Source organism: Propithecus coquereli, unplaced genomic scaffold (assembly GCF_000956105.1).
Source record: "Propithecus coquereli isolate 6110/MARCELLA unplaced genomic scaffold, Pcoq_1.0 Scaffold172, whole genome shotgun sequence".
NCBI lineage: Eukaryota > Metazoa > Chordata > Mammalia > Primates > Indriidae > Propithecus > Propithecus coquereli.
The window spans coordinates 5,410,092-5,424,832 of NW_012141858.1; the positions used below are offsets into that span (position 1 = coordinate 5,410,092).

A 14,741-nucleotide genomic window follows, 5' to 3' on the forward strand; every position below is an offset into this window, starting at 1 on the left:
TATCTCAATTTTTATTCAAAACCTCCAGAATGAAAATTAGTCTTATATGGGCATACAGTATTTAAAATATTATTGAGTGAAACTCTAATGTGAACTAGAGATAAAAGTCATCAGCACATAGATGGTAGTAAAAACCATAATAATGAAAGATTAAATAGTTACATAAGAAAAGTAATTCTAAAAAAATAAAAGAAAAAAGAAATCAGAAAGTTATAAGAAAATCCATATGTACAGTATTACAGAAACTCCAACATTGTAAGATAAGAAAAACATCACTGAAAATAGTAGAGATGTTTATCTGCCATGGATCATTCTCAACATTACAGCCAGAGTGATCCTTTGAAAATATAAAACAGATTACGTCAGTGCTTAGCTCAACACCCTGTAAGAGCTCCCCATTTCACTCAGAAAAATAAATTCTTACAAGGTTCTATAAGATCTGTCCCCACCGGATCTCTTCTCTCCCACTATTCATCCTCTTCACTCTTGCCTTTAGTAGCACAGGCTTCCTTGTTATTTCCCAAATATGCCAGGTATCCTTCTGCATAAGGGCCATTACTCTCGTCCAGTGATTCTCAAACTTTAGTGCGCGTTAGCATCAAGGAAGGGCTGGCTGTATACAGACTGCTGGGCCTGATTTTCACAGCTCACAATTCAGTGTGATCTAAGGCCTGAGAATTTGCATTTCTATTAAGTTCCCAGGTAATGTGGCCCCCAAGGACCACATTTTGAAAAACACTGCTCTAGCTATTCTCTTTGCCCAGAAACCTCTTCTTCCAGAAATCTATTTGGCTATTCCCTCATTGTCTTCAAAATTTTTGTTTAAATCTCACCTTTAAACTGAAGCCTATCCTGACCATCCTATTAGTGCTGCAACCTGTACCCTCATCCCCTTCCTACTTACTCTGCTATACTTTTTCATAACAGTTAATTTACTCATCATGATAACTGTCTCACCTTCTAAAATGCAAGCCCATGAAGCCATAAATGATTGTGTATTTTCTACACTAATGTATTTCCTGAGAGCCAGGAATAAAGTGCTCAACTAATTTTTGAATGAATGATAGAATGAAATAAAAAACATCCACTGAATTTTACAATTAGGTTGTATAAAAACCTAGCCATTGAGTAGTTTCAGTATTGCAATGGGCATAGAAAAACTGACTGTATTGATTAATGAGGAATTGGGAAGTAAAGTGAAGAGTTAGTGCAGAACAGCCATTCCAGTAGTCTCAGTGAAAAGAGAAATACTTGACTTAATTAATTTAAGGGAGAATGCAGAATGAAGAGGAGATGTTTAACTTTTTGGATGGAAAACTCAAACGTGTTTATAATAAGAACCCCCTAAAGAGAAAGTGGTTAAAGACAAAGCAGAATAAATAACATATAGAGCAAGGACCCAGGGAAGGTGGGAGAAGTTAGAGCCAGGAATATAGGTTAAAACAAGGTAGCCATGAACAAGATGGTCATCACTTTCAGAGTCTGAAGAAATGGAAATAAAAATTGATATGGATAAGAAGTTTACAGTCAGGAACTAAAAAGCTGGAATTGAGTGAGGTCTCCTCAAATAAGGCAAACTTCTAAGCTGACAATAATGGATAAGGGTGAGTAAAAGGCCTGAAAAAAACATGAAGGTGTGTAAGAGTTGTTGAGAGACATGAAAAAATGCTAACCAGTAACAAGTTAAAAATTAGATAGCAGAGTCTTACTGAGGATTCAGGGGAAATGCTCACGTAGAAACACTTATTGATTCAGATGAAGTTTTAAGCTTCTTTGGTTCTCCACCAAACCCTTTTCCACACTGATGCCAGTTATTTTTCTAAAACACACATCTGATTGCACCATTTTCCTGTTTAAAAATATCTGACTGGCCGGGCGCGGTGGCTCACGCCTGTGATCCTAGCTCTCTGGGAGGCCGAGGCGGGAGGATTGTTTGAGCTCAGGAGTTCGAAACCAGCCTGAGCAAGAGCGAGACCCCGTCTCTACTAAAAATAGAAAGAAATTAATTGGACAACTAAAAATATATAGAAAAATTAGCCGGGTGTGGTGGCGCGTGCCTGTAGTCCCAGCTACTTGGGAGGCTGCGGCAGGAGGATCACTTGAGCCCAGGAGTTTGAGGTTGCTGTGAGCTAGGCTGATGCCACAGCACTCACTCTAGCCCAGGCAAAAGAGTGAGACTCTGTCTCAAAAAAATATCTGACAGTCTACCCCATGTTTAAAGAACAAAATTCAAATTCTTTAGCTAGATATTCAAGGCCCTTCCCAATCTAATTTTAACCTGTCCTTTTATAAACTTATGTCCAACCACTCCCCAAAACATACCATATATCCCACCTTGCATCCATATTTGACCAATCTCAATACCCTTAACAAACCCTCTATGCCTCCTCTGCCTGCTCATTTGGTTCCTTCTGATGTCCCCAATGGAAAACACTCATTTTTCAAGATGCATATCAAACATTTCCATCTCTACGAAAATTTTCTAAATTCATGTGGGGATATTTGACCCTTCCTCTGTGTTACTGCAGGCTTTCACATATAACTCTTATACTCTATGATAGTTATTTGTGTCTTTTCTATCCCCCTGGGTTATACGTTAAAAAACTGCCTGTGTAAGAATTATGGGGCTAAACCAAAAAGGGGAGAAGTAGCTCCAAACCAGATTCAAGAAGCACAACAAATTCCAAACTGAATAAAAAAAAAAGAAATCTACAATCTAATCATAGTTAAACTACAGAATATCAAAAACAGAAATAGGACCTTTAAAGCAACCAGAGAAAGAAGACAGATTACCTTCAAATTAGAAATCATTAAGACTGATAGCTGACTTTTTAAAATCGACAATGGGAGCCAGACAATATCTTCAGAATGGTAAGAATATAATTAGACAACTTAGAATTCTAAACCTAGAGAAATCATCTTTAAAGAAGGTAAACAGAAATAGTTTTCCACCCAGCAGAAACACATTAAAAAATTCTAAAGAATGTATTTAAGCATAAGTGATTCTAGACATAATAGGAAGAGTGAGCCAAGAAAGTGCTAAATATGCAGGCAAAGCTAAGCAAACATTGGTCTTTGTAATTTAGAGAGAGAATAAGATCTTGATTAACTTTAAACACAGATAAGAATTCATGTTACTCAGAAGCTTATCTGGGCTGAGTAGGAAAAAAGGAAAAAAAAAAAAAAAAGAAATCATGTTACAATTCCTACAGGAATTAATAAGAGACTAGAAACTTAGGATCTAACTTCCAGAATAGCAAAACAAAAAAAAAAAAGATTGTCAGACTAAATTACAAATTAAATCCAGCTCTACACTATGTACAAGTGACATTTGAGATATGAGGATGCAGAAAGACGGAAAGGATGGAAAATTATATACAAGCATTCACTTATTAAGAGAAAGATGATGTTGCTGGTAATATAAGACAAAACGGTTTTTTACGCAAAAACATTACTAGAAATAAAGAAAGTTACTACATAATAATGAGTCAATTCCCCAGCCTCAAAGTATTTAAAGTAAAAAGTAAAAATCACAAATCCACCATTATAATGGCATTTAACAAACCTGTCTCAGTGACTCATCAAGCAGATCAAAAAATAAAGATGTGAACATAAAAAGTTTGATCAATCTATATATTCCGTTCAAACACACACAGAACACGTATAAAAAATTGATCATATACTAGACAATAAAGCAAGTCTGTACAAATATTTCAAAAAATTGGTAAGCATATAAATCTTATTCTCTGACAGTAATTGACTTAGATATCACTAACAAAAAACTGCCAGAAAACCTACATGTTTGGAAGCTAAGAAACACACTTCCAAATAGCCCACAAGTCAAAGAAAAACAAAAATTTCAAAATATTAAGAATGAATGAAAAAAAACTTAGATATCTCAACTTGAGATAGAATAAAGCAGAAATTTCATGGCCTAAAATGATCTGAATAGGAGAGGGGCTGAAAACTGATGAGTTTTAAAACTATGGACTTATTTCAAGGGAAATTAAAGAAGAGAGAAAAAAAGGGAGATAGAATTTATAAATGCTGTAGATATTAAAAAGGTCAGAGAGTCTTAAGAATTTTTTGATATATTTTACAACTTATAGGAAATGGACACATTACAAGAAAAATATAGTTTACATAAACTGCCTTAACAGAAGTGAACAGTCAGTAGCTTAAAACCTTCCCAGAAATAACTCCACTCAGGCCCAGACATTTTACAACTCAGGCCCAGACATTTTACAACAAGATCTTCCAAATATCCCAGAATGATCCCAATCTTAAACTATTCCAGAGAATAAAGAGGAAACCACCACCAATTCATTTTATGAATATCGTAACCTTATACTAAAAACTGGCAAAGAAAAAAGGGGAAAAATCACAGGCTATCAACACAGATGAAAAATTCTAAACAAAACATAAGCAGACCTTTATTAATAATTGCCAAAAGTTGGAAAAACCCAAATGTCCCACAACTGGGAGATGGATAAACTATAGTATAGACATACAATGGAATATTACTCAGCAATTAAAACGAATGAGCTACCAATATACATGACTACATGGATAAATTTCAAATACACTATGCTAAGTGAAAAAAGCTAGAATCAAAAGGCAATATACTGTATGACTCCATTTATGTGACATACTGGAAAAGGCAAAACTATAGGACAGCTCAGTGGTGGCCAAGAAGACTATGGGCTGAGAGCAGAATTAACTACAAATACACATGGGGAAATTGTTAGAGGTTGATGAAACTATTCTGTTAACTGTGGTGGCTGGTGATGATTATCCAACTGTCTGCATCTGTCAAAACTTGAAAAAACTATACACTAAAAAAGTTAAATTTTACTGTGTATAAATTAAATCCTAATAATAAAGAGGAAGAGAAAAAAATTAACAAAACAAATTCATGATTTAAAAATGATTTATCATGAACTGTATTTAAGGCAGGCATACAAGGGTGGTTTAACACTACAAAACAATTAACATAATTCATTATACTAATAAAGGACATAAATGAGATGCTCATCTCAATGAAAGAAAAAGATTTGATAAACTTCAACATCCATTCATGCTGAAAATCTCAAACTAGGAATGAGGGAAAAACTTCCTTTACATATTAAAGGGTACCTAGAAAAAACATCAGTTTAATGGTAAATGTCAAAAGCATTCCCTTTAAGTTAAGCAACAAATATGCCCACTTTTATCATTTATGTTCAACATTGTATTATAAGTCCCAGCCATCATGTCAGGCCAAAAAAGAAATAAAACAAAGATTAGAAGGAAACAAAACTTGTCATTATTCAGTAATATGACTATTGGCATAGCAAGAACAAAAGAATTTACAGGGTAGAATCATTTCAATGAGGTGCACTACCAAAACAAATAGTTACTCCTTTAGAGAAAGAACAGTCTTATTACTAATTGAAATATTTCATTCCATTACCTTGACTAGATTCAGTAGTGTCGGATTTCAGGGAAAGCTGTTTTGCTCCATCTTTAACTTTTTTCAACCGGTTCTTATCTCCTGGTAAAGTCAATTTTTGCCTGAGTGGTTTTAATTCAAATGCCTGAAAAGTTTTGACCTGTGTTTTCTCCTCAGGAGCTATTTCTTTACTTGAGTCCTTTGTAATACTGACATTATCAGTGCTTGTTTGGTCCTCAAAGTTCAATACTTTAGGATCTTCTTGCACATTCTCTTCTTTGCTACTCAAAGCTAGTTTTTCATCCTTATTGATGCATTCTAATTCCAACTGTATTTGTTTATACTTTAGAAGTAAATCTTCAAAAGTTTCTTCCCCACAGTTTTCACTTTTTGATGAATAATTTTGTTTTCTTGATGGAGATCTTCCAAAACCTTTGGCTGAATAGCATATTAAGGAAACCAGTTTCCAAAAATTTTCCAGTTAAATTTAACAAAAATATATATATGTTATAGAATTTTCTCCCTTTTTAATTTTTCAAGAAAGATGAATTGGTATTTTTAACTTACTAAATTCCATTTAATATATGTGCTGCCCACTTTCATTATGTGCCCATATTTCAATTTAACAAGCATACACATAAATAGTCCACTTACAAAATCACTCGTGCCAGTAATTACCAGTAGTGTCCACAGGTAGTCCACCTAGTTAGATTTTATTAGCATCCTTCCTTCTGTAGGTGCCAAGAAAGCCCATAATGAACTGGATGTTAGAAATTGTTTTCTGAAGGAAGAGGGGAGAAACTGAATGGTTTATCACAGATGTGGATAGTTTACACCACAGATAATCAGGAGGACATGTTTTTTCTCTTTAAGTAGTTCTTCTCATGTCTCAATTTTTAAAAAATAAGAGATAAAAAGTGAACACTGACAATTAGCAGTTAGACTAATTTATGAATGAGACATTTTCTTAAAAATCTAATACATAAGTTTAGAGCTCATCAAGTACACTAAAATCCAACATATACACAACTAAAATAATTATGGCAGTTATAAAATTAAAAAAACATTTAAATAGCACTCAAAATATATTTTCTAAACTAATTTTCCCCTAAAGACAAGGATATCTGAACCAATTACTTTTACTTTTTTCTCTAACAGTGATAAAACAGAATGTCTTCCTTGGAAATGGCTACAAAGTTTCAAACTATAATCTTTATTTCAAACAATTCATACATGAGAATTGTTACACCTCATTTTTCCAGTCTAGAAATTAACAGAAAAGACAAATACCTTCCCTGGTTTTAATACAATTAATCATTTATAGATCATTTTGAACTGGCCAGGATATAACATTACAATTCCCTAAATGTGGTTCTTTTTTGTTCAACAATTCATAGGACAAGCAGCCAGCAAAAGATTTTTAAAGTCCCCTGATGATAAATTCCAAGAATGAGAATCGCCACCATTTGAGAAACTAAATAAGCATTAATAAACATTACAATTAAAAATCTCAACTTTTCTGGAGCAAACCTGTTCCAGTAAATCTTTGGTTTTCTGATCTCTTCAGAGCCAAGTTTCTTGAAAGAAAACTAGTCTCTCGATACCTTTCTTACTTTTCAACCAAATGGAATCTGGCTTCCATCCTACTAGTCCACAGAAACTGCTCTGGCTGAGTTTATCCACTAATGTTTTCAAATCTTGTTTTTCACCTGACCTTTCTACAGCATTTGACACTATATACCACTTCTCTCTTGGCTTCCATAACTCCCACTCTCCCCTTGTTTCCCTACTTGTTTTGTTTGTTTGTCTTTTAAGCTTCATGGCTCCTTTCCCTCAAACTCCTGAAATAACAATGCTCTTCAGTGAGCTCAACTTAGTCTCTTTCACTTCTCATTTTGAGCATTCTAACGCACTCCCATAGTTTTACTATTACAAGAGATAAGTTTGGCCTGGTGATATTTATCTCCCATACTGCAGCCAGAGAGAGTAATCTTTCTAGAATACAAATCTGATAAAACCACCCCCCTTGTTTAAATCTCACTAACAGAGTCCAAAATCCTGAGAATGAATATAATGCCTTCAAGATCTGACCTGTGCTTTCCAAACTTACCTTTTTTCTGCTCATCACAACGTATGCCTAGCTTTGTGTTTAGGTTTCTCCATTTTTCAACTTGACCCCAATTCAAATGTCACCTCCTCTGTGAAGTGAGAGTTGCTCTCCTCTCCCCCTTCTCATGCACTCCATACATAAATTCTGTAATTATCTGCATTTACAACTTACTTTTCAACAGAGTCATTTAAAGGTACAGCTGCAGTAATTAAAAAAAGAAAGACTAAAGACCTTAGAAACAGTTGCAAAGGGAAAAGATTCAATACACTAACAGAAAACATAACTAAAGAACAGAAAAATGAAGAAAAGCAATTAAGTTATGACTATAACTGATTAATTTCCTTTAAAGCTAAATGAAATCTCCTACTCGTCTATATAAGATACCTAGAATCAAACCAACTTACCAAATTCAAGCTTGTCAAGATGCAATTTCTAACTGAAACCTGGTTTAAAAAAAAAGAACAGCTATTCAACTTTTTCAGCTGCAGCTGAAAATGGAATGACTTTTTACTGATGAGAGACACTGGCCTAATTATGTTAGCTCTCATAAGAACTGAAAGTTTAAAACAGTAGTCATTCAAGACAGACTTACACTGACAGTGTCTATCATTAAGAAAAAATAATGAAAATAAGAACTGCAATAGAATCTGGTTTATTCTATTTCTTTAAAGCTGCAACTAGCACATCTTATTATAGCGAAAAAACTTACGGCAAAAAAATAAATAGCCTCTGTACTTGGGCTACTTCACTTCTAGTTCATAGAAATAACCACAGAATAACTTTTATTCTTTCTTTATACAATATTCGTAAAAATTAAAAAGCTGTTATTGTAATCAGTGGAAATATGAATTAAACTGAGTACAATCTATAAGGAATTTGAATAAAGTTTTGTATTATACAGTTTGTTTGCTCACGTTATACAAAAGTGGCTGACAACTATATTTTCCTTCTCAAATACTTAAAAAAGAACACCACCTCTAGGATGGACTAGTGATACTTCATGAGGAAAACAATGAGCAGAGGATCAAAACAAGGCATCCTTTTCTTAAGTGCAGCATCTGTGAAAAGAAAAACAGCAAGATAGCTCATTTCTGATAAGTTACTACAGAAATCAAAGTCACACAGACAGACTGGAGATTTTCCTGTACTTTTTCTGCAACATCATATGCCTGTTTATTAATAAAAACATGTAAGCTTAACAATTAATAAAGGTATATGGCAGAGGCCCAAATTGGTAATGAATGAACAAAGACAAAGGCAAAAAGCAGGCAAGCCCACTGACCTCCCCTCATCTAATATAAAATAAGAAAAAGCTTTGAGCTCCCATAGTACTTTTTACATACTTCAGTTTGAAATTTTTTAATACTAAACTGTAATTATTTATTTTCATCGTCTCCACAATACAAATTACAAATTTGTAATACAAAGGATACCTCTGAATCCTTAAAACACACACACACACACACATATATATATATGCTTTAATAGCCCTCCTGGTTTTGGATTCAGAATAAACATCAACAGATAAAAAATATCTTGGGCAGAGGTTTTCTAATCATCTTGGAATAACACTGTCTTTTAAAAAGGTAAGTACCTATATCATTTTCTCTGAAACAATCTTGAAATGCTCCTGACCCAACTTTTGGTTGTAGAAATAAGTTTTTTCAAGACACTAGCACCAGAAGCTGCTGTTTCTTACCTGTGTATGTTCCCTGCCCTGTTTACATCCCAACATCTGGGAAACACCATTCTGGCTCTAAGCATTCTGTAACAGTAATTTTGAGTGTCTTCCAAATAAGTGTCATTATATGTAAATTTTGTATATAATGAATGTATTAAAAATCATTGCACTATGGGAATTACAGCTAGTAATGAAAATTCTTAAACAATTTTTATGTCGTTATTGCAGAGTAGCTCAAGAAATACAAACCCATCATAAAACAAGAAACCTTCAGATGATTGATTCTTCAGTATAAACCCTGAGTAAACTCAGTAATACTAAAAATAGCTGAAAATAAGGTTGGAGGTAGCAAAAAATCAGATATTTTGCTATTTTCCTTCTCAACTCGTTCATAATTTTCACCCTCCCATGTACACTTGCGCACTCTAATATAGTAAAATAAAAATGGTAAGTTTATCTTTCTCCCTCTGGCTCACATTTAGTCCGCATTAAGAGTCACACACTGTTCAAAAGTGAACACAGGAAATTGAAACGTTAAGGAGATAAACCTTTTCAAAAATATAAATAAATTAAAAAGCTCTGAATTAATAGAGTTGGTAAAGACATTGTTTTCCCACTTTAAATGGCAGCAATGGGAAGAAAAATCAAGAAAGGTAAAAATAGATGCACAAAAATAGTAGGATTATGCAGAATGAAACTTTACAATATTCAATGTCAAAGTGCAATATCATAAAGAAACAGTATTCCCAAAATGTTCATGACTATTTTTTCTCCAACAATCTAAGTCAACTTCACATAAAAGACAAAATTCCTGTACCAGCAAAAACAAATGCTAATGAAACCTGGGCTTCTGACGCACTATTACAAATCAGATTTGACTGTCTTAGTTAGATTCTATTAGCTTACCCGAATCCATAACACGTTAATGTTAAAAAGCAATATACCCAATCATCTAGTAAACAACGCTATGGTGTAACACATGGGAATTGCCAAAGAACAACTTACTTTAGGTATATTGACACAGGGGACAAATAAACGGTTCTGACAGTCCAGAAAAGTTACACTCGTATCTCACAGACCTAGTAATGACGCTAAACGGAACTTGAGTAAGTGACACACCCAGGGCAGACCGCCACGTTAAGGATACAGCTCTTGCGAAGTGGAGAAGGCTCTCGCCAGCTCTGACTGCTGCTGAATCCGGATCCCGCTCCTCCTCCCAGAGGAGGTCTGCACCCCGGCTTGCCTCCTCGCTCACCCCCTCCTCGCCCCCGACTCCAGCGACTCCCACCCCGGTAAGGCCTGCCTCGAAAGCGGAAACGGTCCAAGGCGATGTGGCTCCGCTCCCAGAAAGACGGCCGGGGACTGCTTTCGGACAGTGAGCTCGAAGGCATCCGCACCGAGGGCGGGTGAGACCGGAACGGTTCTTTGGGTCGGTAGCTGCTGTGTCCCCTGAGGTGGCCCCGCTCCGACGCGTGCCGCGAGCGTGAGAAATTCCTCAGCTGCTGCTGGGAAGAGGACGATGACGAGGAAGAGCCACCGCCTCCGCCGGATCCACCGCCCCGGGCCGAGTGAGGAGGCCTTCGCCTCGGATACGGTAACAGCCCGCCGCCACTGCTGCTGCTGCTGCTCCGGCTCCGCATCTGGCTGTTATTATCGTCGTCACTGATCTCCCCATCTTCAAGCTCCCCTTCTTCCTTTGGCGAGAGGCCACTGGAGGCCGGGGCCGGAGTATCTGCGGTCGCCATCCGGGGAGAAGCGCTTTCCACACAACCTTAGCCCTCCGTCCGGGGATCCGCCCGACAATTGCCTTCCTCCTCTGTTCCCTTCTTTTCTAACGGCTCCGGCTGGTGCGGCCTTACCCTACTCGGACACCTAGCGGCCTTTGCTCCCCAACTTCCCCGCACCCTAGCTCCCTCTCGCCGGACCGTCACTACCCAGTACCCTCTCTTAGCGCCCCCTTGCTCCTCGGCGATCTGGGCTCTTCCGCCTCGCGAGAAAGGGGCTCTGGAAGCGGCTGTCCCCGAGACGTCACTTCCTGCAACAAGCAGGAAACGAGTCTTCCAATTCACGCGATAATAATTACTGATATCACGATGCTCGGTGGGATTTGTAGTCTTTGGTCTCTCCTCGGGTTAGCCATTCCGGTCTACGGGTCTCGCCCACTTTAGGCTGGGGCAGCTGAGTGCGTACGGGGGTAGGCAGACCTGTTCTTAGCTGCAACCTTGAGAGAGTTTTATAGTAATCGGAGGGGAAAACATCTCTTACTTTTATTGCCCGGAGGACTGCTGTCAAAGATACGCAGTAGATCTACTCCCTCTGGGGGTTAGGGGGAAAGAACGTGTTGTGTCCGCCATGTTGGTGAAATCAAACGAAGGCGACTAGAGCTCCAGGATGGTCAGCTCTGCTGGCTCAAGTCCGCCATATTAATAAAGAGAAAGGGAAGGTTGACCCTTTCCTCCGCCCCCGCATACACACCCCCTTTTCCCACCCGGCTCTCGAGACTAAGCTCTTTCGACTAAGGCACTCCGGCCTCGATTGTCCAGCCTCTGCCTGAAAGCAGCTTAGCGGCCAGCGCCTCAGAACAGGCTTAAGACAGCGCCGAATGAGGGGGAAAGGGAAATGCCGACCAATTGCGCCGCGGCGGGCTGTGCTACTACCTACAACAAACACATTAACATCAGCTTCCACAGGTAACTTGGGCAGGGAGTGGGGGTGATCGAAAGGGAGCTCCTATTCTGGGTATCGCTTGTGTGGAAGGAACAGGAGGATTCTACTTATTCTAATAATTTTCCCAGCTGGTAGCAGGGAAGAATCATTTTTGTCTTTGTGTTTCTCAAATCTGTCCAATTTTTCTCTCTTTTCGGGGAAGCTTTACTCTCTAAAAGAAATCCAAGTACTGTGTGGTGATTAACCCTTAGTGAAAAAGTGACAGGAGCCTACCTTAATTTTCTATTCTTTTACTTATATATATTAGACCGGGTCTCGGCATGAATGACGCCATAAGGGACAGAGAGATCTTCCCGTTCAAGTCAGCAATCACCTTAAAAGCCTGCTGTGTTCTCGTTAAAATTAGGAAATTCTCACTAGCCGAATTGACATGGGAAGCATTTAGATTTCTAATAGTCACATAGAGTAACTGCGGAGGAATTGAGTCATCTTTAATAGCCATGGAATTAAGCGATGTTAAAGTGTAAAAAGATATGTTTTTTGTTCTCACTAGAACTGAGTAATAAAAAGAACCTGGGTTTTATTTTTCCTTCGTTTACTGGAAGAGCGATCAAAATTCTTTAGTTCTATCAAGTCAGAACTCTCAAAAGCACTTTGAACATTGCCTGGAAAATAACAGGTACTCAGTAAGTGTTTTTCTTCTTTGCAAGTGCCTGCCACGTGGCTGAAGAAAAGAAACATTAAAAAGTTAAGTGAAAACAGGTCTGATTTTATATACCTCACAACTTTTACGCTCTTAGAATGCGGAAAATTATATTCTTGACTTTTTTCCCTACCTATGACTAAATGTACCCCTTTATTAAAAGCTACCACTTTAAAAAAAAATCCTTGTGATGTTTCTGTTTTTAAACTACTTTATGCAAATGTAGTGCTTTATTCATTCATCAGTCAAATATGTACTGAGTTTGTAATTGCCTGACATTGTGCTAAAGATCCAGAAAGTTCTTACACTCCTGGACTTTAGAGTTTAATGGGGGAGAATGACATAAATAATTAGTTAAGTGCCACAGAAGAGACATTCACAGAGACCTAACTTAGCCTGGAAGTCAAAGAACACTTCTCAAAGGATGTGACATTTCAAAAGAGACCAAAGGATGACATAGATTTAGTCCTTTATGCTACTTAAGTGTGTATTTTATCCTAAGAGTACTCGAGAAGCCATGGGGGAGGGGGGAGTTAAAAGGAATGGTATGATTAGATTTGCATATTAAAAAGCCCTCTGGCTGCAGTGTGGAGAATTACAGTGTTACTTAAAGTGCTGGTCAAGCATCATCAGAAATGAACTTGATGAGAAAGGAGCTTATTACAGAATGTTGATTTACCTACTGTTTCCTTCACAGGGAAATCCTGCTACAATGTCAACTACATTAAACACTGTACTTAGCCAGCTGTACTTCACCAGCTGTACTTCAAACCAGCACTGGATCAGGGGAAGTGAAAATTAATAGAGAAAAACTAGTTAGGAAGCTATGGTAAAACAAGAAGAGTCCACCCTGTGTCCCACGCTAGGGTGGTATTGACAGTAGGGATGGCAAGAAAGGGATAGATTTGAGAAATGTTTAAGAAGAAACTACTGAATTTGGTAATTTGATTTGGAAGATGAAAGAGAGGGAGCACTCCAGACACCAATAACAATGTTTAAGAGATGGACAGTGGTACAATAATATGCATACCATTTGCCTGTTACGAAATTAACATTTTCATGTGTAACCTCAGAAATTTAAACCTTAAAATGTCATTGATTATGATAAAAATACATTCCTATTTCATAACTACAAACAATATCTGATTAACTCTTCTTCTTTTAGGACAGTAGAAGATTTCTTTATCCCCATGTACAAGTTATGTTGCCTAAACTTTCTCTATTTTTCTTACCTCTTACTCAGTCCACTCTAAGTCTCCCCAATAATCTGAAAACTGCTCTTGCTAACATGACCTCTATGTCTCTCTATATTCATTTTTCATGTTGTGTGATAATTTCCTCTTTGAAATACTCTCTACTTTTGAATTATTTGACACTAATTTTGTGATTATCTTACTTCTTTGGCTTATCTTCAATCTCCTCTGCCAGCCCTTCCTCCCACCCCCTATCCCAGGTCTTCATACTCTTATCAAAATGATTTCAGCTATTCCTGTGGTCTCAGTTAAAATCTACTTGTTGATACCTCCCAAATCAATGTTTCCAGTCCATATCTCTAATAAGTTCCAGAATTATAGACCAAGTGTCTACTCAGTATTTCCCTGGTCTCCCTCCAGTCACCCAGATACAGTAACTGTATTCATGAACTGCCCTTTCTCTTACCCCAAACATACCCCACTTCCTGTATTCTCTTTCTCAATTAATGGAAACACTATTTATCCAGAAACTTGGAAGTCTTCCTCCCTTGACTTCTTATCATTACCTATTGATTTGATTATTACAACAGACTTAACTGGTTCACTGCTTCCTTTCATGTATTCCTAGCCACTCTTCTATAAAATCAATGGTGTGTTACTAAATGTTTAACAACTGGCTCTCCAGGGAAGGGGGAAAGCCCTGATTTTTAGTGTTTCCCCAGTCTCCCTGATATAAATACTCCTACCACGGCTGGTTTCAAGCTACCAATATGACATCAGCAGTCCCACACTATATAGTATTTCCACCATACAGATGCAACAGACATAACCTTAAGAGTTTAGATAACAGCAAAATACTTAGGGGTTTTTAGTGTTTATTACCTTTAGTTTTAATTGCAAATTTATATATAATTTAATTTTTAATAATGGCTATGTTTAACAACCAGCTCTCACAA

At 37.2% G+C, this 14,741-nt stretch overlaps 2 protein-coding genes across 2 annotated transcripts in view; one reads left to right on the plus strand and one right to left on the minus strand.

Annotated features, from left to right (window-relative positions):
• The window catches only part of ZFC3H1 (zinc finger, C3H1-type containing), a 51,401-nt gene extending 40,101 nt beyond the window's left edge, over positions 1–11,300 (minus strand). The window contains exons 1-2 of the mRNA XM_012642066.1: positions 10,370–11,300; positions 5,453–5,869 (exon numbers count right to left, since the gene is read on the minus strand). Of these exons, the coding sequence (XP_012497520.1) occupies positions 5,453–5,869; positions 10,370–10,967 (1,015 nt within the window). The 5' untranslated portion in view covers positions 10,968–11,300. The remainder of the gene's footprint in view (positions 1–5,452; positions 5,870–10,369) is intronic.
• A 191-nt stretch (positions 11,301–11,491) lies between these two features.
• The window catches only part of THAP2 (THAP domain containing, apoptosis associated protein 2), a 12,256-nt gene continuing 9,006 nt past the window's right edge, over positions 11,492–14,741 (plus strand). Inside the window, exon 1 of the mRNA XM_012642067.1 lies at positions 11,492–11,912. Within this exon, the coding sequence (XP_012497521.1) occupies positions 11,842–11,912 (71 nt within the window). The 5' untranslated portion in view covers positions 11,492–11,841. The remainder of the gene's footprint in view (positions 11,913–14,741) is intronic.